This window comes from Salmo salar, chromosome ssa12 (assembly GCF_905237065.1).
Source record: "Salmo salar chromosome ssa12, Ssal_v3.1, whole genome shotgun sequence".
NCBI classification, from domain to species: Eukaryota; Metazoa; Chordata; class Actinopteri; order Salmoniformes; family Salmonidae; genus Salmo; species Salmo salar.
The window spans coordinates 101307624-101333379 of NC_059453.1; the positions used below are offsets into that span (position 1 = coordinate 101307624).

At 43.7% G+C, this 25756-nt stretch overlaps 1 protein-coding gene across 2 annotated transcripts in view; it reads left to right on the forward strand.

The window, feature by feature from the left end:
* Nucleotides 1–25756, forward strand: part of LOC106566275 (probable E3 ubiquitin-protein ligase makorin-2) — a 55372-nt gene that overhangs the window by 2580 nt on the left and 27036 nt on the right. For both annotated transcript variants that reach the window (XM_045692008.1, XM_045692009.1), the window contains exons 2-3: nt 17290–17418; nt 17553–17743. In XM_045692008.1, the coding sequence (XP_045547964.1) occupies nt 17290–17418; nt 17553–17743 (320 nt within the window). The remainder of the gene's footprint in view (nt 1–17289; nt 17419–17552; nt 17744–25756) is intronic.

Genomic DNA, 25756 nt, shown 5'->3' on the forward strand with positions numbered 1-25756 from the left:
TGAGATGTTGCTACAATATATTCACATAATTTTCCTGCCCTCATGATCCCATTTATTTTTGTAAAAGTACACCAGTCCCTTCTGTAGCAAAGCACCCCCACAACATGATGCTGCCACCACCGTGCTTCACGGTTGGGATGGTGTTCTTTGGCTTGCAAGCCTCCCCCTTTTCCTCCAAACATAATGATGGTCATTATGGCAATACAGTTCTATTTTTGTTTCATCAGACCAGAGGACATTTCTTCAAAAAGTACAATCTTTGTCCCCATGTGCAGTTGCAAACCGTAGTCTGGCTTTTTTTATGGCGGTTTTGGAGCAGTGGCTTCTTCCTTGCTGAGCGGCCTTTCAGGTTATGTCGATATAGGACTTGTTTATCTGTGGGTATAGATACTTTTGTACCTGTTTCCTCCAGCATCTTCACAAGGTCCTTTGCTGTTGTTCTGGGATTGATTTGCACTTTTCACACCAAAGTACGTTCATCTCTAGGAGACAGAACGCGTCTCCTTCCTGAGCGGTATGACGGCTGCATGGTCCCATGGTGTTTATACTTGCGTACTATTGTTTGTACAGATGAACGTGGTACCTTCAGGCATCTGGAAATTGCTCCCAAGGATGAACCAGACTTGTGGAGGTCTACAATTTTTTTTTCTGAGGTCTTGGCTGATTTCTTTTGATTGTCCCATGATGTCAAGCAAAGAGGCACTGAGTTTGAAGGTAAGCCTTGAAATACATCCACAGGTACACCTCCAAAATACTTATAATGTCAAAAGCTTCTAAAGCCATGACATAATTTTATGGAATTTTCCAAGCTGTTTAAAGGCACAGTCAACTTAGTGTATGTAAACTTCTGACCCACTGGAATTGTGACACTGAAATAATCTGTCTGTAAACAATTGTTGGAAAAATGACTTGTGTCATGCACAAAGTAGATGTCCTAACCGACTTGCCAAAACTATAGTTTGTTAACAAGCAATTTGTGGAGTGGTTGAAAAATTAGTTTTAATTACTCTAACCTAAGTGTATGTAAACTTCTGACTTCAACTGTGTGTGTGTTTTGTAATAATGACAATTACAACAATACTGAATTAACACTTATTTTAACTTAATATAATAACATCTTTTTGGTCTCCAAATAAATAATGAAACATGCTTAATTTGGTTTAAATAATGAAAAAACACAGTGTTGGAGAAGAAAGTAAAAGTGCAGTATGTGCCATGTAAAAAAAGCTAACATTTAAGTTCCTTGCTCAGCACATGTGAAAGCTGGTGGTTCAATATTCCCAGTTAAGAAGTTTTAGGTTGTAGTTATTATAGCAATTATGACGCAACGACTATTTCTCTCTATACCATTTGTATTTAATATACCTTTGACTATTGGATGTTTTAATAGGTACTTTAGTATTGCCAGCCTAATCTCGGGAGTTGATCGACTTGAAGTCATAAACAGAGCTGTGCTTCAAGCATTGCTAAGAGCTGCTGGCAAACACAGTAAAGTGCTGTTTGAATGAATGCTTATAAGCCTGCTGCTGCCTACCACCGCTTAGTCAGACTGCTCTATCAAATATCAAATCATAGACTTAATTATAATGAACACAGAAATACGAGCCTTAATTCATTAATATGGTCAAATCCGGAAACTATCATTTCGAAAACAAAACGTTTATTCTTTCGGTGAAATACGGAACCGTTCCGTATTTTATCGAACAGGTGGCAACCCTAAGTCTAAATATTGCTGTTACATTGCACAACCTGTAATGTTATGTAATAATTATGTAAAATTCTGGCAAATTAGTTTGCAACGAGCCAGGCGGCTCAAACTGCTGCATACACCCTGACTCTTGTGTGCAATGAATGCAAGAGAAGAGGCACAATTTCCCTAGTTAATATTTCCTGCTAACATGAATTTCTTTTAACTAAATATGCAGGTTTAAAAAAATATACTTCTCTGTATTGATTTTAAGAAAGGCATGTTGATGTTTCGTGCAACGATTGTGCTTTTTTTCGTGAATGCGCTTTTGTTAAATCATCACCCGTTTGGTGAAGTTGAAGTAGGCTGTGATTCGATGATAAATTAATAGGCACCGCATTGATTTTATGCAACGCAGGACAAGCTAGTTAACCTAGTAATATCAATCATGTGTAGTTAACTAGTGATTATGTGAATATTGATTGTTTTTTTATAAGATAAGTTTAATGCTAGCTAGCAACTTACCTTGGCTCCTTGCTGCACTCGCGTAACAGGTGGTCAGCCTGCCACGCAGTTTCCTCGTGGAATGCAATATAATCGGCGTCCAAAAATGCCAATTATCGATTGTCATAACTTGAAATTGGCCCTAATTAATCGGCCATGCCGATTAATCGGTCGACCTCTAATTACTAGAACTGTCATCCACACTCCAGTCAGTTGATCTGTCAATCACCCACGTGGGTATATGCTCTTAAAAACCAATGAGGAGATGGGAGAGGCCTGACTTGCAGCGTGTTGAGCATCACAAATAGAACCTATTTCTATTTTTAGCGCCTGGCCACGCACACTCTCGCTGTGGTGCGCAAGCAGTGTGGGTGCAATGATTGAATAACATGCATGTGTACATTTATTTTGCAGTGTGGGTGTGGTCATGATGTGAGTCCTGCCCACGTTGCTGGTAGTTAAATTGTATACAACAACAGGAAATGACTCATGGAACTCTGTGGTCGTCCCATTGTTTTCTATTTGGTAATAGAGGCATGTCTGTCTATTTCGTCAAATATCTCGCAATGTGTATATTTAGATTTTTTTCAAGTCAAACGCCATTTTAATCATGGGAATCTCCTCTTTCCAATCATGTAAGTTTGGGCAGCGAGCTCGGTTGTCATCCAATGCTAGCCCCAAATACCTTTTGCCCTTGGAACGCTGAGCTCTCCCCATTGGCATGCATCTCCATAGGAAAACAATCTATTTCGCCAAATATCTCACAATGTGTATATTTACATTTTTTTTCAAGTCGGGCACCATTTTCAATCAGGAGAATCTCCTCTTTGTAATTATTTAAGTCTGGGCAGCAAGCTCGGTTGTCATCGGTCACTAAACCAGAAATAGTCTGTTTAGTCCGTTTTCATTTTTTCCTGCTCTATCATTACGCAGACATAAGCACAGTTGACACCATCGTGGTGCAGATGTTTACTTTATACACAAGTGGTTTTTTTATTTACATTTTTTTTTCCTGTTTCGTCTCACGAACAGAATCTTTTTTTTTTTTTTTGTGCCATTTAGGCGAAATGGAATTCGAAGCATCACTCCAGTCAAAACAGGCTCTGCGAACGTTCATTTGCTGTGGACTCGCGCTAGCGTTCCAGCTTAGCCAACGTTCTTTTGCCGTTTTTCAGCCTTGGGTGAATTTTGACTCGTTCTATTGTCCAGGCTAATATAAAGCATCCTCAATTCAGGCTGCAAACACATCATTTCCCTTCCTATCTAGCTTTAATGGCCGTTGGGAAAAATGTGTACTGTCTTAATAAAAATAAAAAAAGTTCACATTTTTCGGACAATTTAGGATGTTGCACACCACGTTCAGCCAAGGGTGTGCAATATCCTAAGTTAATGGAAAATGGTTTTATTAGGACGTTAAGGAGGAAAGTGATTCCTTTGCAGCCTGAATGGAGGATACTTTATGTACAAGCCGGAACACCAGTGTATTAGCTGGAATCCACATCAATCCTAGATGATAGTGCAGATCTACTGCCCTCTATTGGCTGCCTAGCCTATAGAAAGTGCAGCTACAGATTGTTACTCCAGATCATGTGATTTAATCCAAAGATTTATGGTATCCATTACTGGGAGTTACAAATTAGGTACTGTGATGTAGCACAGAATTTTCGACCAACCTTAGTATCGTAAGTTATCTTTGTTCTTGTTTCGGCCAAATATGTATCTTTTAAAATGTCGGTGTGTAGTTGCAGGTGGTGCATTTGAATTTAGAAAATGCATTTTTCTCTATGTAATCCAACACCGCCATCTGTCTATTTCAAATCTTCTAATTGAGTGAGACAGGTGAGTCCACCCCAAACTTTCTCGCCATGATGACACTTGCCTGTCTTGATCAATGAGATTTGAAATAGACAAGATGGCGGCGTACACATTGTTTGATTACTAAAAGGCCGACCTAAGAGGAAGTTGCTGCACCTATTTCCAGTAATTCCTGTCCTAGAGTGGAAATTCTCTTTTAGGTTCCACCTCTAAGACTGATGCAGGCTGCAAATATATATTCAGGAATTGGAAGTGGGAAAGTTGTGGTGATTTCCACATTTAGCAGAGAAATAACCACAAATAGGCCACTGACTGACAGCTGTCAGTGTAGCTAGCATGCAAGCCTTAGCCAGCTAATGAAAGTTATGTCAATTTTCAGTTTGTCTGTAATTATGAAGTGCTTTGAAGGGCTGATTATGACACACATCAACACCATCATCCCAGACACCCTGGAAAACCACCATCATCCCAGACACCCTGGAACCACCATCATCCCAGACACCCTGGAACAACCACCATCATCCCAGACACCCTGGAACAACCACCATCATCCCAGACACCCTGGAACCACCATCATCCCAGACACCCTGGAACCACCATCATCCCAGACGCCCTGGAACCACCATCATCCCAGACGCCCTGGAACCACCATCATCCCAGACGCCCTGGAACCACCATCATCCCAGACGCCCTGGAACCACCATCATCCCAGACGCCCTGGAACCACCATCATCCCAGACGCCCTGGAACCACCATCATCCCAGACGCCCTGGAACCACCATCATCCCAGACGCCCTGGAACCACCATCATCCCAGACGCCCTGGAACCACCATCATCCCAGACGCCCTGGAACCACCATCATCCCAGACGCCCTGGAACCACCATCATCCCAGACGCCCTGGAACCACCATCATCCCAGACGCCCTGGAACCACCATCATCCCAGACGCCCTGGAACCACCATCATCCCAGACGCCCTGGAACCACCATCATCCCAGACGCCCTGGAACCACCATCATCCCAGACGCCCTGGAACCACCATCATCCCAGACGCCCTGGAACCACCATCATCCCAGACGCCCTGGAACCACCATCATCCCAGACGCCCTGGAACCACCATCATCCCAGACGCCCTGGAACCACCATCATCCCAGACGCCCTGGAACCACCATCATCCCAGACGCCCTGGAACCACCATCATCCCAGACGCCCTGGAACCACCATCATCCCAGACGCCCTGGAACCACTCCAATTCGCATTCCAAAGATGATGCAACCTCAGTTGCGCTTCACATTGTCCTCTCCCACCTGGACGAGGGGACATAACTATGTGAGGATGCTGTTCATAGACTACAGTTCAGCGTTTAACACCATAGTCCCTTCCCAGCTCATTACCAAGCTAGGAACCCTGGGACTGACCCATCCCTCTGCAACTAGATCCTGGACTTCCTGACGGGCCGCCCCCAGGTGGTAAGGGTAGGTAACAACGCCTACGCCATGTTGATCCTCAACACGGGGGCCCCTCAGGGGTGTGTGCCTAGTCACTTCCTGTTCACCCAGGACTGTGTGGCCACTCAGGACTCCAACACCATCATTAAGTTTGCTGACGACACAACGGTGGTAGGCCTGATCACCGACGGCAATGATTCAGCCTATAGGGAGGAGGTCAGAGACTTAGCAGTGTGGTACCAGGACAACATCCTCTCCCTCAACATCAGTAAGACCAAGGAGCTGATTGTGGACTATAGGAGAAAGAGTGGAGAGCACACCCCCATACACATCGACAAGGCTGTTGTGGAGCAGGTCGAGTGCTTTGAGTTTCTTGGCGTCCACATCACTAACGACCTAACATGGCGCACACACACACACACACACACACACACACCCACCCGCACCGTCATGAAGAGGGCATGGCAGCGCCGCTTCCTCCTTAGGAGGCTGAAAAAATGTGGCATGGGCCCTCGCGTCCTCAAGTTCAACAGCTGCGCCATTGAGAGCATCTTGACTGGCTTCATCCTCGCTTGGATATGGCAAATGCATCGTCCTTGACCGCAAAGAGTGGCAGGTAGCCTAGTGGTTAGAGCGTTGGACTAGTAACCGGAAGGTTGCAAGATCGAATCCCCGAGCTGACAAGGTAAAAATCTGTCGTTGTGCCCCTGAACAAGGCAGTTATTAACCCACTGTTCCTAGGCCGTCATTGTAAATATGAATTTGTTCTTAACTGTCTTGTCTAGTTAAATAAGAGCTACAGATGGTGGTGCGGACAGCCCAGTACATCACTGGTGCCGAGCTCCCTGCCATCTAGGAACTTTATATCAGGCTGCGTCAGAGGAAGGCCCGAAAAAATTCCCCAAGACTCCAGCCACCCATCCATCAACTGTTCACTCTGCTTGCAAGCGGTACCGGAGTATCGGCAAGCGGTACCGGAGTATCGGCAAGCGGTACCGGACTATCGGCAAACGGTACCGGAGTATCGGCTCTTGGGCCAACAGGCTCCTAGACAGCCATAAAACTGTTAAATAGCTGGACTGCTAATTAGTCAATTAATGGTACTCAAACTATGTGCACTGACTCACTCTGATCCTATGCACACTCACTAGACTAAACAGTGCCTTCAGAAAGTATTCACACCCCTTGAGTTATTCCACTTTGTTGTTGCAGCTTGAATTCAAAATTGTTTTAAATTAGGATTTGTTTTGTGACACTGGCACCACAATTTCCAAGTGTGTGTAGAGTTATTTTCTACATTGTAGAATAATTGTGAAGACATCAAAACTATGAAATAACACATGGAATCATGTAGTAACAAAAAAGTGTTAAACATCAACATATTTATATTTGAGATTCTTCAAAGTAACCACCCTTTGCCTTGATGACAGTTTTGCACACTCTTGGCATTCTCTCAACCAGCTTTATGAGGTTGTCACCTGGAATGCATTTCAATTAACAGGTGTGCCTTGTGAGTATAGAGACTAAGTGGAGTCGCAATTCAACGGCTTAGACATGAGACGTATGTGGCAGGGTCTACAGACAATCACGGACTACAAAAGGAAAACCAGACACGTCGCGGACACTGACATCTTGCTTCCAGCCAAGCTAAACACCTTATTTGCCCGCTTTGAGGATAACACAGTGCCACCGAACCGGCCCGCTACCAAGGACTGTGGGCTCTCCTTCTCCGTGGCCGATGTGAGTAAGAAACTTAAACGTGTTAACTCTCGCAAGGCTGCCGGCCCAGAAGGCATCCCTAGCCAGGTTCTCAGAGCATGCGCAGACCAGCTGGCTGGTGTGTTTACTGACATATTCAATCTCTCCCTATCCCAGTCTGCTGTCCCCACATGCTTCAAGATGGCCACCATTGTTCCTGTACCCAAGAATGCAAAGCTAACTAAAATAAATGACTATCGTCCCGTAGCACTCACTTCTGTCACCATTAGGTGTTTTTAGAAACTAGTCATGGATCATATCACCTCCATCTTACTTGTCACCCTAGACCCACTCCAATTTGCTTACCGCCCCAATAGGTCCACAGACGATCCAATCACCATCACACTGCCCTATCCCATCTGGATGAGGAATGCTGCTCATCATTAAGCTTGAGACACTGGGTCTGAACACCGCCCTGTGCAGTTGGGTCCTGAACTTCCTGACGGGCCGCCCCCCAGGTGGTGAAGGTAGGAAACAACATCTCCACTTCGCTGGTCCTCAACACTGGGGCCCCACAAGGGTGTGTACTCAGCCCCCTCCTGTACTCCTTGTTCACCCACGACTGCGTGGCCACGCACGCCTCCAACTCAGTAATCAAGTTTGCAGACGACACAACAGTAGTGGGCTTGATTACCAACAACGACGAGACAGCCAGAGGGAGGAGGTGAGGGCCCTCGGAGTGTGGTGTCAGGAAAACAACCTCTCACTCAACGTCAACAAAACAATGGAGATGATTGTGGACTTAAGGAAACGGCAGAGGGAGCACCCACCTATCCACATCGACGGAACAGCAGTGGAGAAGGTGGAAAGCTTCAAGTTCCTCTGCATACACATCAGGGACAAATTGAAATGGTCCACTCACACAGACAGTGTGGTGAAGGCGCAACAGCGCCTCTTCAACCTCAGGAGGCTGAAGAAATTTGGCTTGTCATCTAAAACCCTCACAAACTTTTACAGACGCACAATCGAGAGCATCCTGTCCGGCTGTATCACAGCCTGGTACGGCAGCTGCTCCGCCCACAACCGTAAGGCTCTCCAGAGGGTGGTGAGGTCTGCACAAAGCATCACCGGGGGCAAACTACCTGCCCTCCAGGATACCTACAACACCCGATGTCACAGGAAGGCCAAAAAGATCATCAAGGACAGACGACCACCCGAGCCACTGCCTGTTCACACCGCTATCATCCAGAAGGTGAGGTCAGTACAGGTGCATCAAAGCTGGGACCGAGAGACTGAAAACAGCTTCTATCTCAAGGCCATCAGACTGTTAAACAGCCATCACTAGCACAGAGAGGCTGCACAGACTTGAAATCATTGGCCACTTTAATAAATTGAACACTAGTCACTTTAATAAAATCTCCACACCGTAACTGCAGTCCCTGGTTCGAATCCAGGCTGCATCACATCCGGCCGTGATTGGGAGTCCCAATTGGCCCAGCGTCGGCTGTGGTAGGCCGTCATTGTAAATACGAATTTGTTCTTAGCTGACTTGCCTAGTTAAATAAAGGTGTAAAAAAAAAAAAACTTGTTTACATATCTTGCATTACTCATCTCATATGTGTATATACTGTATTCTATCATTTGCAGCTTAGTCTATGCCGCTCTGACATTGCTCGTCCATATATTTATATATTCTTAATTCCATTCCTTGCTTAGATTTGTGTGTTTTGGGTATATGTTGCGAAATTGTTAGATTACATGTTAGATATTTCTGCACAGTCGGAACTAGAAGCTTAAGCATTTCGCTACAACCGCAATAACATCTGCTAACCATGTGTATTTGATATGTTAAAAATTAATTTATGGAATTTATTTTCTTCTTAATGCATTTGAGCCAATCAGTAGTGTTGTGACATGGTAGGGGTGATGGTATACAGAAGATATAACTATTTGGTAAAAGACCAAGTCCATATTATAGGAAGAACAGCTCTAATAAGCAAAGAGAAATGGCAGTCCGTCATTACTTGAAGACATCAAGGTCAGTCAATCCTGAAAATCTCAAGAGTTTTGAAATATTCTTAAAGTGCAGTCACAAAAACCATCAAGTGCTGTGATGAAACTGGCTCTCATGAGGACCACCACAGGAAAGGAAGAGCCAGAGTTTCCTCTGCTGCAGAGGATACGTTCATTAGTTACCTGCACCTCAGATTGCAGCCCAAATAAATGCTTCACAGAGTTCAAGTAACAGACACATCTCAACTGTTCAGAGGAGACTGTGAATCAGGCCTTCATGGTCGAATTGCTGCAAACAAACCACTACTAAAGGACACTAATAAGAAGAAGAGACTTGCTTGGGCCAAGAAACACGATCAATGGACATTAGACCAGTGGAAATCTGTCCTTTAGTCTGATGAGTCTAAATTTGAGATTTTTGGTTCCAAACGTCGTGTCTTCGTGAGACACCGAGTAGGTGAACGGATGATCACCGCATGTGTGGTTCCCACCGTGAAGCATGGAGGAGGAGGTGTGATGGTGTGGGGGTGCTTAGCTGGTGACACTGATTTATTTAGATTTAGACACTTAACCAGCATGGCAACCACAGCATTCTGCAGCGATACGACATCCCGTTTGCGTTTAGTGGGAAAATAATTTTGTTTTTTTACAGGACAATGACAAACACACCTCCAGGCTGTGTAAGAGCTATTTCACCAAGGAGAGGGATGGAGTGCTGTATCAGATGACCTGGCCTCCACAATCACCAAACCTCAACCCAATTGAGATGGTTGGGGATGAGTTGGACTGCAAAGGAAAGCAGCCAAGTGCTCAGCATATGTGGGAACTCCTTCAAGACTGTTGGAAAAGCATTCCAAGTGAAGCTGGTTGAGAGAATGCTAAGAATGTTCATAGTTGTCATCAAGGCAAAGGGTGACTACTTTTAAGAATCTCAAATATAAATCTTATTTTGATTTTAGTTACTACATGATTCCATATGTGTTATTTCATAGTTTTGATGTCTTCACTATTATTCTACAATGTAAAATTAAAGAAAAACCCTTGAATGAGTAGGCGTGTCCACTTTTGACTGGTGTGTGTGACACACTCACACGTTCAAGTTTGGGGTCACTTAGAAATGTCCTTGTTTTTGAAAGAAAAGCAAAAATATTTGTCCATTAAAATAATAGCAAATTGATCAGAAATCTGGTGTAGACATTGTTAATGTTGTAAATGACTATTGTAGCTGGAAACGGCAGATTTTTTATGGAATATCTACATAGGTGTACAGAGGCCCATTATCAGCAACCATCACTCCTGTGTTCCAATGGCACGTTGTGTTAGCTAATCCAAGTTTATCATTTTAAAAGGCTAATTGATTATTAGAAAACCCTTTGCAGTTATGTTGGCACAGCTGAAAACTGTTGTTCTGATTTAAAGAAGCAATAACACTGGTCTTTTAGATTAGTTGAGTATCTGGAGCATCAGCATTTGTGGGTTTGATTGCAGGCTCAAAATGGCCAGAAACAAAACTTTCTTCTGAAACTTGTCAGTCTATTCTTGTTCTGAGAAATGAAGGCTATTCCATGCGAGAAATTGCCAAGAAACTGAAGATCTCGGACAATGCTGTGTACTACTCCCTTCACAGAACAGCGCAAACTGGCTCTAACCAGAATAGAACGAGTGGGAGGCCCCGGTACACAACTGAGCAAGAGGACAAGTACATTATAGTGTCTAGTTTGAGAAACCGACACCTCACGAGTCCTCACCTGGCAGCTTCATTAAATAGTACCCACAAAACACCAGTCTCAACAGCAAATGAAGAGGCGACTCCGGAATGCTGGCCTTCTAGGCAGAGTTCCAAAGAAAAAGCCATATCTCAGACTGGCCAATAAAAAGAAAAGATTAAGATGTGCAAAAAGAACACAGACACTGGACAGAGGAACTCTGCCTAGAAGACCAGCATCCCGGAGTCGCCTCTTCACTGTTGATGTTGAGACTGGTGTTTTGCGGGTACTATTTAATGAAGCTGCCAGTTGAGGACTTGAGAGGCGTCTGTTTCATCCCCGAGTCACCTTTTCGCCTCTTCACTGTTGACGTTATAAGGAAATCTGTCAATTGAAATAAATTCATTAGGACCTGATCTATCGATTTCAAATTATTGGGAGTACAGATACAGGTGAAGTAGGAAGTTTACATACACTTAGGTTGGAGTCATTAAAACTCATTTTTTAACCACTCCACAAATTTCTTGTTAATAACTATAGTTTTAGGAAGTCGGTTAGGACTTCTCCTTTGTGCATGACACAAGTACTTTTTCCAATAATTGTTTACAGGCAGATTGTCACTTATAATTCACTGTATCACAATTCCAGTGGGTCAGAAGTTTACATACACTAAGTTGACTGTCTTTAAACAGCTTGGAAAATTCCAAACAATTATGTCATTGCTTTAGAAGCTTCTGATAGGCAATTGACATCATTTAAGTCAATTGGAGGTGTACCTGTGGATGTATTTCAAGGCCTACCTTCAAACTCAGTGCCTTTGCTTGACATCAGGTGGAAAACAGCCAATATCTCAGAAAAAAAATGGTAGACCTCCGCAAGTCTGGTTCATCCTTGGGGAAAATTTCCAAACGCCTGAAGGTACCACGTTCATCTGTACAAACAATAGTACGCAAGTATAAACACTTTGGGACCATGCAGCCGTCATACCGCTCAGGAAGGAGACGCGTTCTGTCTCCTAGAGATGAACGTACTTTGGTGCGAAAAGTGCAAATCAATCCCAGAACAACAGCAAAGGACCTTGTGAAGATGCTGGAGGAAACAGGTACAAAAGTATCTATATCCACAGTAAAACAAGTCCTATATCGACATAACCTGAAAGGCCGCTCAGCAAGGAAGAAGCCACTGCTCCACAACCGGCGTAAAAAAGCCAGACTACGGTTTGCCACTGCACATGGGGACAAAGATTGTACTTTTTGGAGAATTGTCCTCTGGTCTGATGAAACAAAAATCAAACTTTTTGGCCATAATGACCATCGTTATGTTTGGAGGAAAAAGGGGGAGGCTTGCAAGCCGAAGAACACCATCCCAACCGTGAACCATGGGGGTGGCAGTATCATGTTGTGGGGGTGCTTTGCTGCAGGAGGGAAAAATTATGCGGATATATTAAAGCAACATCTCAAGACATCAGTCAGGAAGTTAAAGCTTGGCCGCAAATGGGTCTTCCAAATGGACAATGACCCCAAGCATACTTCCAAATTTGTGGCAAAATGGCTTAAGGACAACAAAGTCAAGGTATTGGAGTGGCCATCACAAAGCCTGACCTCAATCCTATAGGAAATGTGTGGGCAGAACTGAGAAAGTGTGTGCGAGCAAGGAGGCCTACAAACCTGACTCAGTTACACCAGCTCTGTCAGGACGAATGGGCCAAAATTCACCCAACTTATTGTTGGAAGGTTGTGGAAGGCTACCTGAAACGTTTGACCCAAGTTAAACAATTCTAAAGGCAATGCTTCCAAATACTAATTGAGTGTATGTAAACTTCTGACCCGCTGGGAATGTGATGAAAGAAATAAAAGCTGAAATAAATCATTATTCTGACATTTCACATTCTTAAAATAAAGTAGTTATCCTAACTGACCTAAGACAGGGACTTTTTACGAGGATTAAATGTCAGGAATTGTGAAAAAATGAGTTTAAATGTATTTGGCTAAGGTGTATGTAAACTTCTGATTTCAACTGTATGCATCTGTTGGTCACAAATACCTTTAAAAAAATTTTCTGGTCATGTAGGACAACACATCTCCTTTAATTTAAGTTGATCAGGTGTTTGATTGTGGCCTGTGGAATGCTGTCCCACTTCTGTTCAATGGCTTTGCGATGTTGCTGGATATTGGCGGGAACTGGAACACGCTGTCATTCACTTCGATCCATAGCATTCCAAACATGCTCAATGGGTGACGTGTTTGAGTATGCAGGCCAAGGAAGAACTGGGACATTTTCAGCTTTTTTCACAACATTCTATTCTCTGGCAACAGCTCTGGTGGACATTCCTGCAATCAGCATGTCTATTGCACGCTCCCTCAACTTGACATCTGTGGCATTGTGTTGTGACAAAATAAAGTGGTAATCCTAACTGACCTAAAACAAGGATTTTTTTACTAGGATTAAATGTCAGGAATTGTGAAAAACTGAGTTTAAATGTATTTGGCTACGGTGTATATAAACCTCCGAAAATAAGCGACACCTGGAGGGGTTGGAGACAATGACAAGGAAAAAACAGATCAGGGTATGACACTGACCATAATTCTATCTATCCTCCTGATTTTTATTTAATTAAAAATTAAAGAGGGAAGCCCTAGAGACAAGATCATTAAAAAAAGTGGTCAGATGAAGCAGATGCTGAGCTACGGGACTGTTTTGTTAGCACAGACTGGAACATGTTCCGGGATTCCTCCGATGGCATTGAGGAGTACACCACATCAGTCATTAGCTTCATCAATAAGTGCATCGATGACGTCGTCCCCACAGTGACCGTACGTACATAGCCCAACCAGAAGCCAAGGATTACAGGCAACATCCGCACTGAGCTAAAGGCTAGAGTTTCCGCTTTCAAGGAGCGGGACTCTAACCCAGAAGCTTATAATAAATCCCGCTATGTCCTCAGACGAACCATCAAACAGGCAAAGTGTCAATACAGGACTAAGATTGAATCGTACTATACCGGCTTTGAAGCTCATTGTATGTGACAGGGCTTGCAAACCATTACAGACTACAAAGGAAGGCACAGCCGAGAGCTTCCCAGTGAAACGAGCCTACCAGATGAGCTAAACTACTTCTATGCTCGCTTCGAGGCAGATAACACTGAAACATGCATGAGAGCACCAGTTGTTCCGGAAGACTGTGTGATCACGCTCTCTGAGTAAGACCTTCAAACAGGTCAACATTCACAACACCGCAGGGTCAGACGGATTACAAGGATGTGTACTGTGAGCATGCGCTGACCAACTGGCAAGTGTCTTCACTGACATTTTTAACTTCTCCCTGTCCGAGTCTGTAATACCACAACATGTTTTAAATACCACAACAGCTAAAATTAATTACTAACCTTTGTTGATCTTCATCAGATGACACTCCCAGGACTCAATGTTACACAATACATGCATGTTTTGTTTAATAAAGTTCATATTTATATCCAAAAACCCCATTTTACATTGGCGCGTGATGTTCAGAAAATGTTTTGCCACCAAAACTTCCGATGATTTTGCAGAGAGCCACATCAATTTACAGAAATACTCGTCATAAACGTTGATAAAGTATTCAACAGTTAATGAAAGAATTATAGATAAACATCTCCTTAATGCAACCGCTGTGTCAGATTTCAAAAAAGTTTCACGGCGAAAGCACACGTTTGCAATAATCTGAGTACAGAGCTCAGAAAACAACCACAAGCCAAGCAGAAACCCGCCATCTTGGAGTCAAGAAAACTCAGAAATAGTTTTATAAATATTCACTTACCTTTGATGATCTTCATCAGAATGCACTCCCAGGAATCCCAGTTCAACAATAACATTTCGTGTTGTTCGATACACTTCATCTTTATGTCCAAATACCTCCATTTTGTTTGCGTGTTAGGTTCACTACTCCAGGCGCACGCTTGCTAACTTCAGACGAAAAGTCCCAAAAGTTATACTACAGTTTGTAGAATCATGTCAAACGATGTATAGCATCAATATTTAGGATGTTTTTAACATAAAACTTCAATAAAATTCCAACAGGACGATTCCGTTCTCTTTAGGAATGAATATGAAGTCAGCTCGTTCCCAAGCCTGTGTTCGTGACTGAACTCGTGCCTTATCCTGGGACACCGGTTTCCAGAAGCTCTTGTTGGCTGTCTGTTCACAGTAAAAGCCTGAAACAACGTTCTAAAGACTGTTGACATCTAGTGGAAGCCTCAGGAAGTGCAACATGACCCCGTAAACACTACAAATTCAATAGAAATCCACTTGAAAAACTACAAGCCTCAGATTTTCCACTTCGTGGTTGGATTTTCCTCAGGGTTTTCGCCTGCCATATGAGTTCTGTTATACTCACAGACATCATTCAAACAGTTTTAGAAACTTCAGAGTGTTTTCTATCCAAATCTACTAATAATATGCATATCCTACCTTCTGGGTCCAGTACCAGGCATTTTACTTTGGGCACGTTTTTCATCCGGACGTGAAAATACTGCCCCCTATCCCTAAGAGGATTTATTAAGCAGACCACCATAGTCCCTGTGCCCAAGAACACTAAGGTAACCTGCCTAAATGACTACCGACCCGTAGCACTCACGTCTGTAGCCAGGAAGTGCTTTGAAAGGCTGATCAAAGCTCACATCAACACCATTATCCCAGAAACCCTAGACCCATTCCAATTTGCATACCGCCCCAACAGATCCACAGATAGGAACACCTATGTGAGAATGCTATTCATTGACTACAGCTCAGCATTCAACACCATAGTGCACTCAAGGCTCATGAATAACCTACAGACCCTGGGTCTAAACACTTCCCTCTGCAACTGGATCCTGGACTTCCTGACAGGCCGCCCCCAGGTGGTGAGGGTAGGTAACAACACAGCCGCCACGCTGATTCTCAACACAGGGGCCCCTCAGGGGTGCGTGCTCAGTCCCCTCCTGCACTCCCTGTTCACTCATGACTGCACGGACAGGCACGACTCCAACACCATCATTAAGTTTTCTGATGACACAACAGTGATCACCGACAATGCCTGATCACCGACAATGACGAGAGAGCCTGTAGGGAGGAGGTCATAGAACTGGCAGTGTGGTGCCAGGACAACAACCTCTCCCTCAACGTGATCAAGACAAAGGAGATGATTGTGGACTACAGGAAAAAGAGGACCGAGCATGCCCCCATTCTCATCGACGGGGCTGCAGTGGAGCAGGTTGAGAGCTTCAAGTTCCCTGGTGTCCACATCACCAACAAACTAACATGGTCCAAGCACACCAAGACAGTCGTGAAGAGGGCACTACAAAATCTATTCCCCCTCAGGAGACTGAAAAGATTTGCCATGGGTCCTCAGATCCTCAAAAGGTTCAACAGCTGCACCATCGAGAGCATCCTGACTGGTCGCATCACTGCCTGGTATGGCAACTGCTCGGCCTCCGACCACAAGGCACTACAGAGGGTAGTGCAAACGGCCCAGTACATCACTGGGGCCAAGCTTCCTGCCATCCAGGACCTCTATACCAGGCGGTGTCAGAGGAAGGCCCTAAAAATGGTCAAAGACTCCAGCCACCCTAGTCATGGACTGTTCTCTCTGCTACCGCACGGAAAGCGGTAAGGGAGCGCCAAGTCTAGGTCCAAGAGGATTCTAAACAGCTTCTACCCCCAAGCCATAAGACTCCTGAACATATAATGAAATGGCTACCCAGACTATTTGCATTGCCCCCCCCCCGCCCTCCTCTCTGTTGTCATCTATGCATAGTCACTTTAACAACTCTACCTACATGTACATATTACCTCAACTAACCGGTGCCCCGACACATTGACTCTGTACTGGTACCCCCCTGTATATAGTCTCGCTATTGTTATTTTACTGCTGCTCTTTAATTACTTGTTACTTTTATTTCTTATTCTTATCTGTAATTTTTTTACTGAATTGTTGGTTAGGGGCTTGTAAGTAAGCATTTCACCGTAAGGTCTACTACACCTGTTGTATTCGGTGCATGTGACTAATACAATTTATAAAAGTGGAAGGATGAAAGCAACAGTAGGCTGGCGTCTGCTCAGATAATGCCCCAGTGCAGGGTAAGGTTCCAAGGTATATTCAAGTAGGCCTCGAGTTTCATAGACCTGTTTTGTATGTCTCCTTAAACTCTGTATGCAATATTGCACTATTGTCCAGTGTGTTTGCAGCTACATGAAACAAAGGTAAACGGAGACCACAAAAAGCTTTTCAGCTACAAACACTGATCAAACAAAGACATGCTTGTCTCCATCTTGAAACGGGAGTATGAACCTAATCAGACTATATATCAGTTCTCAGAACACCGGCCTGAATAAGCAGAAACCAAGGTATCATGACTAACCCACAGCTTGCTCATTCTGCCGTTTTTTTGTGTGTTGCTGTGCAGGTATTTTCTCCATGGTGTCTGCCGAGAGGGGAATAGATGCATGTTCTCTCATGACCTGACCACCAGTAAACCTTCAACCATCTGTAAGTTCTACCAGAGAGGTGTGTGTGCCTACGGAGACCGCTGCAGGTAAGATCCAACATACTGACCACACCCGATGGGCTGGAATGTACAGTTACTGTATGATGTTTTATACTCATCTATAGTGTTCAATAAATGTGTGTTTATTATCATAGTGTGTGTTTTGACTGTGTCTGTTGTAGGTATGACCACATCAAGCCGGCTGGTGGTGGTGGTGGAGGAGGAGGGAGAGTTGTGCCCATGGACCTCCCTAACAGAAACCCCATCACTGCTGGGGCCTTCATCCCCCCTGGGGTGCCTGGACCTCTCGCCCCCACTGCACCCCAAGCCAGGCATCAGGGCGGGAAGAAACCGCTGGTGCTGAGAGATAGAGGTAAGCAAGGTGGAATCTCACTGACCAGTTTACATGCCCACCAATATCCCGTTATTATTCTGTTTTTGAGTTGACGCTAGGACTGGGCAATATATACAATTAATTTGATTCATTCAAATGTATGTTTTTGCGCGGTATTTGAAATGCCTGTGTCAAGAATGAAGGTTTTGTTATTTTTCATTTTTATGAACGTTTGTCCGCTTGTTCTCATGTTGTCTTTTTGGTCTTGTCTCGTTCGCTCCTGTGCTGTGCATCTTCCCATTTACACCAAAGATCTGTATATAATGACGAGATGCTCACGTCTCCACCCTAACAATGGGAGTCGTCCCAAAGGCAGGAAGGCAGGCGACAAGCTTAAGGACAAAATAAGCCCATAGAAACGCATTGGCCTTATTTTGGACAGAATTTTATCAAGAGTGAAACCTCTCGCTTTGCACCTTCCTCTATGGTTTACACACACACACCAAGCCCCTCCCCTTCCTCTCACGCCAACAAAGTTGAGAGATCACATCTTCCCCTCTGACAAAGCGGTTTCAACTCGCTAGTTGTATTTGAGGTTTGGTCCAACAGAATCAGTCATATCAGTCAACTTCTCCTCTAATACAGTAAAATTAACTTTTCTACCCGTTTTGTCTCAACTACTCAAAATGCAAGCAGAGCAGACACTCTTGTTTTAGTAGTATCAATGAACATTGATTATTGAAAATGAATGCTCAGTTTGTTGCGCACGGCATTGGGGTACCACTGTAATACTAGCTGCCTTGTCTGCAATAAGTATAAAACACAATTATATATATTTTGTATTGCTTTTTTCCCCGCATTATTTAACTGATTTTATACATAATGTTGCTGCCACCGTCTCTTATGACTGAAAAGATCTTCTGGAAATCAGGACAGCGATTACTCACCTCGAACTGGATGAAGATTTTTTTATTTTAAGTCCGACGCGAAGGATATACTGCCTCTCCGAGACCAGGCCCAAATCCCAGTCATTCGTGTGAAGAAAAAAAAGGAAATACAAGGGTTGTAGATCGGGGTGCCTTGGGAGCATTCGTCGGCGAGTGGGTAACCCGCCTCTACCATCCGTTCTATTGGCCAACGTGCAATCACTGGAGAATAAACTGGATGATTCCGGTTGAGACTATCCTACCAACGCGACATAAAAAATTGAATATTTTATGTTTCACGAGTCGTGGCTGAACGACGAACGGATAATATTCATTTGGCTGGGTTTTCATCGGCAGTACGGAACAGCTGCGTCTGGTAGGACGAGGGGTGGGTGTGAAACTATTTGTCAATAACAGCTGGTCTACCAAGTGTTTTCCACACTCCACCAAGAGAGTTTTCATCTATATTTTTTGAAGCTGTTTATTTACCACCACAGACCGATGCTGGCATTAAGACCGCACTCAACCAACTCTATAAGGCCATAAGCAAACAAGAAAATGCTTATCCAGAAGCAGCGCTCCTAGTGGCCGGGGACTTTAATGCAGGGGAACTTAAATCAGTTTTACCTAATTTCTACCAGCATGTTACATGTGCAACCAGAGGTAAAAAAATTCTAGACCACCTTTACTCCACACACAGAGACACATACACATCTGACCATAATTCTATCCTCCTGATTCCTGCTTACAAGCAAAAACTAAAGCAGGAAGTACCAGGGACTCGTCAGATGACGCGGATGCTAAGCTACAGGACTGTTTTGCACAGACTGGAATATGTTCCAGGATTCATCCAATGGCATTGAGGAGTATACCACCTCAGTCATCGGCTTCATCAATAAGTGCATCGACGATGTCGTCCCCACAGTGACCGTACGTACATATCCCAACCAGAAGCCATGGATTACAGGCAACAGAGCTGCCGCTTTCAAGGAGCGGGACACTAATCCAGACGCTTATAATAAATCCCGCTATGCCCTCAGACGAACCATCAAACAGGCAAAGTGTCAATATAGGACTAAGATTGAATCCTACTACACTGGTTCTGACGCTCGTCGGATGTGGCAGGGATTGTACACTATTACGGACTACAAAGGGAAACGGACACAAAAAAAAAAAACTTTCTGAACGTGATAATACCTTGACAAAGTTGTTAAATAGCATGTTAGTACATATTCTTTCAATATTAGAACGTTTTAGAAAGTTCTGTTACGTACCTGTAATAGTAGAAAGAACGGACACAAGTTTACGTCTGCATAGTTCTGGCTTTTTCTTTATTCTGAAGAATGGAGCGCATGCTTGGCCAGAACTCGCTGTTTCTCCTACTGCCACAGTGCAACATCGCCATCTATTGGCCTGATGGACTAAAGCATACTGACAAAAGCATAATGCTAAAGCATGTGGAATATACAATTTTGATTTATACAAATACATAAACAAATTAGTTAAAAATAATGGGTGTCTGTTTATAGTGACTTCAACCTATTGCAGCCACAAAGCTCATCACTAAGCTAAGTACCCTGGGACTGAACCCCCTCCCTCTGCAACTGGATCCTGGACTTCCTGACGAACCGCCCCCAGGTGGTAAGGGTTGGCGGCATCATATCTACCACACTGACCCTCAACACGGGGCCCTTGAGGGGTGTGTGTGCTTAGTCCCCTCCTGTACTCCCTCTTCACCCACGACTGCGTGGCCAAACACGAGTCCAACACCATCATTAAGTTTGCTGGTGACACGAGTGGTAGGCCTGATCACCGACAGCGATGAGACAGCCTACAGGGAGGAGGTCAGAGACCTGGCAATGTTGAGCCAGGACAACAACCTCTCCCTCAATGTGAGCAAGACAAAGGAGATGATTGTGCACTACAGGGAAAGGAGGACTGAGCACGCCCCCATTCACATCGACAGGGCTGTAGTGGAGCAGGTCGAGAGCTTCAAGTTCCTTGGTGTCCACATCACCAACAAACTATCATGGTCCAAACACACCAAGACAGTCATGAAGGGGGCACGACAACACCTTTTCCCCCTCAGGAGACAAAGTTTTGGCATGGGTCCTCAGATCCTCAAAAAGTTATACGGCTACACAATAGAGCATCCTGACCGGTTGCCTCACCGCCTGGTATGGGAATTCCTCAGCATCCGACCATAAGGCGCTACAGAGGACAATGCGTACAGCTCAGTACATCATAGGGGCCAAGCTTCCTGCCATCTAGGACCTACAGGTGAAGTCAGAAGTTTACATACACTTAGGTTGGAGTCATTAAAACTCGTTTTTCAACCACTCCACAAATTTCTTGTTAACAAACTATAGTTTTGGCAAGTCGGTTAGGACATCTACTTTGTGCATGACACAAGTCATTATTCCAACAATTGTTTACAGGCAGATTACAACAAATCATCCTTCACTCATGCTGCCAAACATACCCTCGTAAAACTGACTATCCGACCGATCCTTGACTTTGGCGATGTCATTTACAAAATAGCCCCCAACACTGTACTTAGCAAACTGGATGCAGTCTATCACAGTGCCATCCGTTTTGTCACCAAAGCCCCATATACTACCCACCACTGCGACCTGTATGCTCTCGTTGGCTGGCCCTCACTACATATCCGTCGCCAAACCCACTGGCTCAAGGTCATCTATAAGTCTTTGCTAGGTAAAGCCCCGCCTTATCTCAGCTCACTGGTCACCATAGCAGCACCCACCCGTAGCACGCGCTCCAGCAGGTATATTGCACTGGTCATCCCCAAAGCCAATTCCTCCTTCGGCCACCTCTCCTTCCAGTTCTCTGTGGCAATGACTGGAACGAATTGCTAAAATCTCTGAAGTTGGAGTCTTATATCTCCCTCTCTAACTTTAAGCACCAGCTGTCAGAGCAGCTTACTGATCATTGTACCTGTACACAGCCCATCTGTAAACAGCCCACCCAACTACCTCGTCCCCAAATTATTACTGTTGGGGTCCTTTTCTTGGGCTGTTATTTAATAATGAATTGTCAATGTGCACTTATAAATCATATCAATTTTAATCAAAATACAGCTGTAGACAGAAGTCAAGGATCAAACTTACAAATTATTTCTCTCCAGAGTTCTGCAAAATAGGAAAAGTTGCTTTTAGTCAACCCCTAGTGATGTAACTGCCTACTTCAACACCTTCTACTCATGAGACCAAGCCCATGCATATCAAATCAAAGTTTGTCACGTGCACCGAGTTCAACAGGTGTAGACCTTACAGTGAAATGCTTACTTAAGGCTCTAACTAACAGTGCAAAAAAGGTATTAGGTGAACAATAGGTAAGTAAAGAAATAAAACAACAGTAAAAAAGACAGTGAAAAAAAAACAGTAGCGAGGCTATATACAGTTTTGCAAACTTGCAGGAGAGAACAATAGAACAATGTTTTCTAAGGGCTCAGCAGTAATTTTCCACTCCCGTGTGGCCTTATAGTGGTATGTCTGACTTGTCTCTTATCTCTTTCACTCCCCTGCAGGGTTTTGTGTCTATGAATCTCTTTTAGCCTCGAGGCGCTTTCTCACAGACACCCTGTTCTGACTGCAATAACTCACACATCTCTCAGACCGTTTCTTATAAGAAGCAGAGACTAGAAAATAACTGTGGAACATTATTAAACCTTATAATGCATATATATATATATATATATATATATATATATATATATATATATATATATATTTATATTGCTAATCTGTAGTCCAGGACCCTATAAATGTAGTGGAGGAAGGGTCTTATAGCCCTTCCCCTTCTATTAATACAACATAAGCATAATCAGGGACTGCGGTTGAAAATTAGCCGGCTGGCTAAAACCGGCACTTTTACTGAAACGTTGATTAATAATGTGCACTGTCCCTGTAAAAATAAACTCAATCAAATTATTATAATACATCGAACATTTGGTGCAGCCCCTATCATGACCCCAAGGTGAGCCCAAGGTGAGCCCAAGGTGAGCCCAAGGTGACCCCAAGGTGAGCCCAAGGTGACCCCAGGGTGACCCCAAGGTGAGCCCAAGGTGACCCCAAGGTGAGCCCATCATTACTTACCCTCTTGCTCTTCTCGTGCTCTTTTTCACCCCAGTATCTCTACTTGCACATCATCATCTGCACATCCATCACTCCATTATTCATTCTATTATCTATTATAATTCATCACTCCATTATTAATTCTAAATTGTAATTATTTTCGCCTCTATGGCCTATTTATTGCCTACCTCCCGACTCTTCTACATTTGCACACACTGTTCATAAATAGAAAAATCTTTCTTTTCTATTGTGTTATTGACTGTACGTTTATTTATGTGTAATTCTGTGTTGTTTTTTGTCGCACTGCTTTGCTTTATCTTGGCCAGGTCGCAGTTGTAAATGAGAACTTGTTCTCAACTGGCCTACCTGGTTAAATAAAGGTGAAATTAAAAATGGCATAGGTGTTGTGTGATGTTTTCATCTGATTGTTGTTAGCAGCTGATGTTATTCTTTAATAACACAGACCCCAAAGAAAATCGGGGGAGGAAAATAGGTTTATTCAAATAGGACAAATCATGCTTGGAAGTAGATGGTAATTCTCCCCTGTCCTCGGTGATGCTCTCCAGTGATTCTCTCCTGTGGTTCTCCCCACAGATCAAAGGGACAGGATCTAGTTTTATAACCCAGCCCTAGCCTGTGGTTCACCAATTAGAAGTCCTTGCAGTACAACTGAGCCTATGGCCAAATAACAAGTGTCCTATTTCAGGCTCACTGTATAGACAAATTCCTCCCATGTCTCTGACCCATTTGATAAATGATTCCCTATTACAGAAAAAACACTATTTCCATTGATCGTTGAGTCTATTGACTTCTCGTCCTCTTGACCCCTCGTACTCTCTCTGCGTTGTGTATTTATCTTCGAAATATTCTTCTATTTTCAAACAGATCACTTCAGAAAGTATGCTACCTGCGCAGTTCGATCCACAATAGTAATTTAGCCTACTATCATTAATTTACTATAATTTAAATTAAGTTTCTGTTTATAATTTCCAACATTTGGTTGGCCATTTGTTTGTCAACTATAGTTGGATACATTCAGCTTCTCTTCTGTCTTAAATTGTTGCCCTGTCCTAAAAGACTAAATAAATGAGCCTTCACCAGATTGTCTTACATTGATCTAATGAATGTGTTTAGTAATCTAGTTAACACCGGTGAAGTTGAGTTGTTTCCTTTAGGGACCGGGGAGAAAAAGCAATAACTCCTAAACAGTGGAAAGATTGTTCCTGTACAATATGTCCAAATATCATTAGTTTGACCGGTTTTAAGGAAATGAAAAGCTGAGAACTAAGAAACACATTTCTGATAAGACTTCACACAGCCATGCAATCTTCATAGACAAACATTGGCAGTAGAATGGCCTAACTTGAGAGCTTAGTGACATGGCACCGTTATAGGATGCCACCTTTCCAACAAGTCAGTTCATCAAATTTCTACCCTGCTTGAGCTGCCCCAGTCAATTGTAAGCGCTGTTATTGTGAAGTGGAAATGTCTAGGAGCTTCAACGGCTCAGCCGCGACGTTTTAGGCCACACAAGCTCACAGAACGGGACCGCAGAGTGCTGTAGCGCATTAAAATCATCTGTCCTCAGTTGTAAAACTCAGTATCAAGTTCCAAACAGCCTCTGGAAGCAAAGTCAGCACAATAACTATTCGTCGGGAGCTTCATGAAATTAGTTTCCATCGCCGAGCAGCCGCACACAAGCCTAAGATCACCATGTGCAATGACAAACGTTGGACGGAGTTGTGTAAAACTCGCTGCTATTGGACTCTGGAGCAGTGGAAACACGTTCTCTGGAGTGATGAATCACGCTTCACCACCTTGCAGTCTGATGGACAAATCAGAATGCATAGTGGCAACTGTAAAGTTTGGAGGATGAATAATGGTCTGGGGCTGTTTTTCATGATTCAGGCTAGGCCTCTTAGTTCCAGTGAAGGGACATCTTAATGCTCCAGCATACAATGACATTCTAGACAATTCTGTGCTTCCAACTTTGTGGAAACAGTTTAGGGAAGGCCCTTTCCTGTTTCAGCATGACAATGCCCCCATGCACAAAGTGAGGTCCATATAGAAATGGTTTATCGAGATCGGTGTAGAAGAACTTGACTGGCCTGCACAGAGCCCTGACCTAAACCCCATCGAACACCTTTGGGATGAATTGGAACGCCGATGCTGTTGTGGCTGAATGGAAGCAAGTCCCCACAGCAATTGTTTTATATATTGAACTTTTATTTAACTAGGCAAGTCAGTTAAGAACAAGTCTTTATTTACAATGACGGCCAAACCCTAACCCGGATGACGCTGGGCCAATTGTGCGCTGCCCTACGGGACTCCCAATCACAGCCGGTTGTGATACAGCCTGGAATCGAACCAGGGTCTGTAGTGATGCCTCTAGCACTGAGATGCAGTGCCTTGGACCGCTGCACCACACTCGGGAGCGATGTTCCAACATCTACAGTGGCTTGCGAAAGTATTCACCCCCTTGGCATTTTTCCTATTTTGTTGCCTGGAATTAAAAATGATTTTTTGGAGGTTTGTATCATTTGATTTACACAACATGCCTACCACTTTGAAGATGCAAAATATTTTTCATTGTGAAACAAACAAAAAATAAGACAAAAAAACAGAACTTTAGTGTGCATAACTATTCACCCCCCCAAAGTCAATACATTTAAAGCCACCGTTTGCAGCAATTACAGCTGCAAGTCTCTTGGGGTATGTCTCTATAAGCTTGGCACATCTAGCCACTGGGATTTTTGCCCATTTTTCAAGGCAGAACTGCTCCAGCTCCTTCAAGTTGGATGGGTTCCGCTGGTATACTGCAATCTTTAAGTCATACCACAGATTCTCAATTGGGTTGAGGTCTGGGCTTTGACTAGGCCATTCCAAGACATTTAAATGTTTCCCCTTAAACCACTCGAGTGTTGCTTTAGCAGTATGCATAGGGTCATTGTCCTGCTGGAAGGTGAACCTCCGTCCTAGTCTCAAATCCATGGAAGACTGAAACAGGTTTCCCTCAAGAATTTCCCTCTATT